The sequence below is a fragment of the Ctenopharyngodon idella genome, chromosome 3, assembly GCF_019924925.1.
Source record: "Ctenopharyngodon idella isolate HZGC_01 chromosome 3, HZGC01, whole genome shotgun sequence".
Lineage (NCBI taxonomy): Eukaryota > Metazoa > Chordata > Actinopteri > Cypriniformes > Xenocyprididae > Ctenopharyngodon > Ctenopharyngodon idella.
The window spans coordinates 24,514,873-24,517,758 of NC_067222.1; the positions used below are offsets into that span (position 1 = coordinate 24,514,873).

At 34.4% G+C, this 2,886-nt stretch overlaps 1 protein-coding gene across 1 annotated transcript in view; it reads right to left on the reverse strand.

The window, feature by feature from the left end:
- Positions 1 to 777: 777 nt before the first annotated feature.
- Positions 778 to 2,886, reverse strand: part of mettl2a (methyltransferase 2A, methylcytidine) — a 4,740-nt gene continuing 2,631 nt past the window's right edge. Inside the window, exons 4-9 of the mRNA XM_051887547.1 lie at positions 2,873 to 2,886; positions 2,725 to 2,785; positions 2,481 to 2,620; positions 1,872 to 1,978; positions 1,361 to 1,426; positions 778 to 1,214 (exon numbers count right to left, since the gene is read on the reverse strand). The exon at positions 2,873 to 2,886 is cut by the window's right edge and continues 36 nt beyond it. Coding sequence (XP_051743507.1) covers positions 1,066 to 1,214; positions 1,361 to 1,426; positions 1,872 to 1,978; positions 2,481 to 2,620; positions 2,725 to 2,785; positions 2,873 to 2,886 — 537 coding nt within the window. The 3' untranslated portion in view covers positions 778 to 1,065. The remainder of the gene's footprint in view (positions 1,215 to 1,360; positions 1,427 to 1,871; positions 1,979 to 2,480; positions 2,621 to 2,724; positions 2,786 to 2,872) is intronic.

A 2,886-nucleotide genomic window follows, 5' to 3' on the forward strand; every position in this document is an offset into this window, starting at 1 on the left:
TGAGATTGTGCAAGACATTTCTACCTTTCAACCACGCCCATTTCCACTAGCAAACACTTATCAATGAAAGGAAAATAAATTAAAGTTTTTTTTCTGTATTTTTATAATAGGGGGTTGAGCTGTGCACATGTAGCAATATTAAAGAAATATAATGTCAGGTTTACTGTGGACATGATTTTGCCCAGCCTTTGCAGTCAGACAGTATAAAATAAAGGGTATAAAACTTGAAAAGGAAAAGTTACAACTTATTGGACAGTGACTCAAATTGTTCTGTATTATAGTGATCATTTAGATGAAATGACAGAAATGGTAATTACTCCTAATGGTATTATTTTACAGTTCTCAATGGACATGTACAATGTAATGCAAATAAAAGTAATATTAGATTTTTTTTTTTACTAGAATTTTTCATTAAAATCATCTGATAAATGAATAAATGTAAATGAACAATTAAAATATGAACTTCCACTTTTTTCCATTTCACCATTGCTAGAAAATAATTTTTTGCACTAACAGAGTAATCTTTTGCCAATGAAACATTTTAGATCAGCAACTAAATAAAATCATCAATACTTACGAATTGATCAATTTCCATGACATCACAGTTTTCCTGATATTTCCAGGTTTTTCATGAATGTGGGAATCCTGTTTTATTGACCTCAAAACTCTAAAAATAGTTTAATTAAAGGAGTTTTGTGGCTTTTAGTCCACATTTAGCTTTGTGTTTGGTAAAGGACTAAAGACAGAAAAAACAGAAGCTGAGAGTCAGAGAGAGGCTTTGATTTAATACCATCATATAGTTTATTCATAAGATTAAAAAAAGTCCTTAAAAACATCGCTCAGTATGATAAACAAATAGTTTAAGGTCCTCAGGTGCATCATGGGAAGTTGGGAATTCATGTCCTCCATCAACATTCCCAAGTAGGCTGCATAAGATAGTCTCCATTTCACTCAGTGCTGTCAGCACTGCAATCTTTTAAGTTACTGCAACCTGTCCTGAACACAGCAACATTCTCATAGTTCAGCCCAGATGTTCTCGATCTCTCCAAATAAGCAGCCTTGATTCTAAGGAGGCGCCAGGACCTTGCGATACTTGCACTGTACCCAGACTCTGTACATTGTCAGCTGCTTTCCTCTGTTCACCTGTAAGCGTCGGTCCACCAAGTTCTGTACCTTCTCCAAGCCGGCACTGGAGAACAGATCATGCAGCTCATCTAGAAAAAAAAGTCAGAAAAAAGTCCCTGTGAAATGTGTCCCATCATTTAACTTACTGTATTCATATTACACTATTATTTTGTCATAATATATTGTGGAACCAAAGCTTATTCATCAAAAAGAGGTTGTTAGAACATGCATTTACCTTGTGTGAAAAAGTAGACGCGTGTTCCATCCCCTCTAACATAGAAATTTTCAGACAAGCACCTCCCTGATTGAGTAAAGGACAAGCAATCAATTTGTTGTTGTTGTATTGCTGTTGTTTACTGCAATATCAGCTTCACAGGCTATTTCTTGGCAGATGCAGTCAATAAATACAAACATTTAATACAATTTAATTTAATGACAGACTAAATTTTTGTATACAAATAACTCCATAAAAGATGTGATAAATATGTTGTTCTGGATCCATCTTATAAAACAAGTTCTACAAAGTTTGTCCTTATTAAAATTGTTAAAAATAGGGCAGACCAAAATATGTTTTACAGTAAAGGAATGTTACAACATTTTGCTGGTTCTTCTCCCTTCACAATTAGGCCTACTTGCTGCATGTTGTTTTGAACGTGACGAAAAACAAGCTACTGCAATCTGAAAAATCTTCTTTGAGAAATTATCTAACAAAAAAAACAGACTTTTCACAAGGATGTAACATCTACCTTTTTTGAAACGAAGCTGTGCCATGTCATAGCGACCATAGTCTCTTAATAACAACACTCCTCCAGGTTTCAGCAATCGTGCTAATCTATTAATGGAGTTCTGCATTCTGAAACAGATGGATTAAGACGTTAATGCACTCTTAGTGGTCGACAGATCACTCCGTTATGTTTATTGTTTGATAATGACTGTCAGCTGATGTATAATAGCACACTTATTACATTTCAAATAAGTTAATAGACATGAAATAGTGGTTTGAGTTAAAAATGTTATTGTGCAAAAAGAAACAGTGCTACGGGAGACATGAAACTATCACAACTGTGTAGGAGACCTGTTGCCTGGGGCTTATCAGTCACTATACAAAAATAAATAATAATGCCGCAAATGACCAGATAAAATTACAAATCATCTACCAATAGATTTGACTGCTTTAAAGCAGTGGTTCTCAAACATTTTGACTTCAAGACATATACAAAGGTCTTTGTGTCTAAGCTGATATGTACTTATGGTTCTTCTGTTGTAATTAAAATAAATTATCAAGTTAGTGAATAAATTATTAATAAATTTAATAACTTGTTAATATAAGTAATTTTAAATAATTTTAGACTTACTTCTCTGGATGCAGGGCAGAGAGAACAAATATGAGGACAATGACGTCCAGACTGTGGTCTGGCATTGGATACTCTGCAGACGCATCACTCATATCATGGACGAATGCGTGACACCGTGACAAGTCATACTCAGGATTTGACTGCCAAAAATTAATTAAATCAAACAAGTTTAAATAAAGACCTTCTGTAATGCTAAATGCAGATTTCTTAATTAAAAGAGATCAAGAAGCTTCCGGTTACTTACTTTGACAAGGTCAACAGCCGTGCTGGAGAAATCACAACCATAAACAAAGAGGCCTGGGTCACTGCAAAGCAAATAGAAAAGTAGTTATTTCATCTGCATGAGTAACAAACACTCTGGACAGGTCTGGCTGGTTTACATCTGGACTCACTTGTTGGTTTTTAA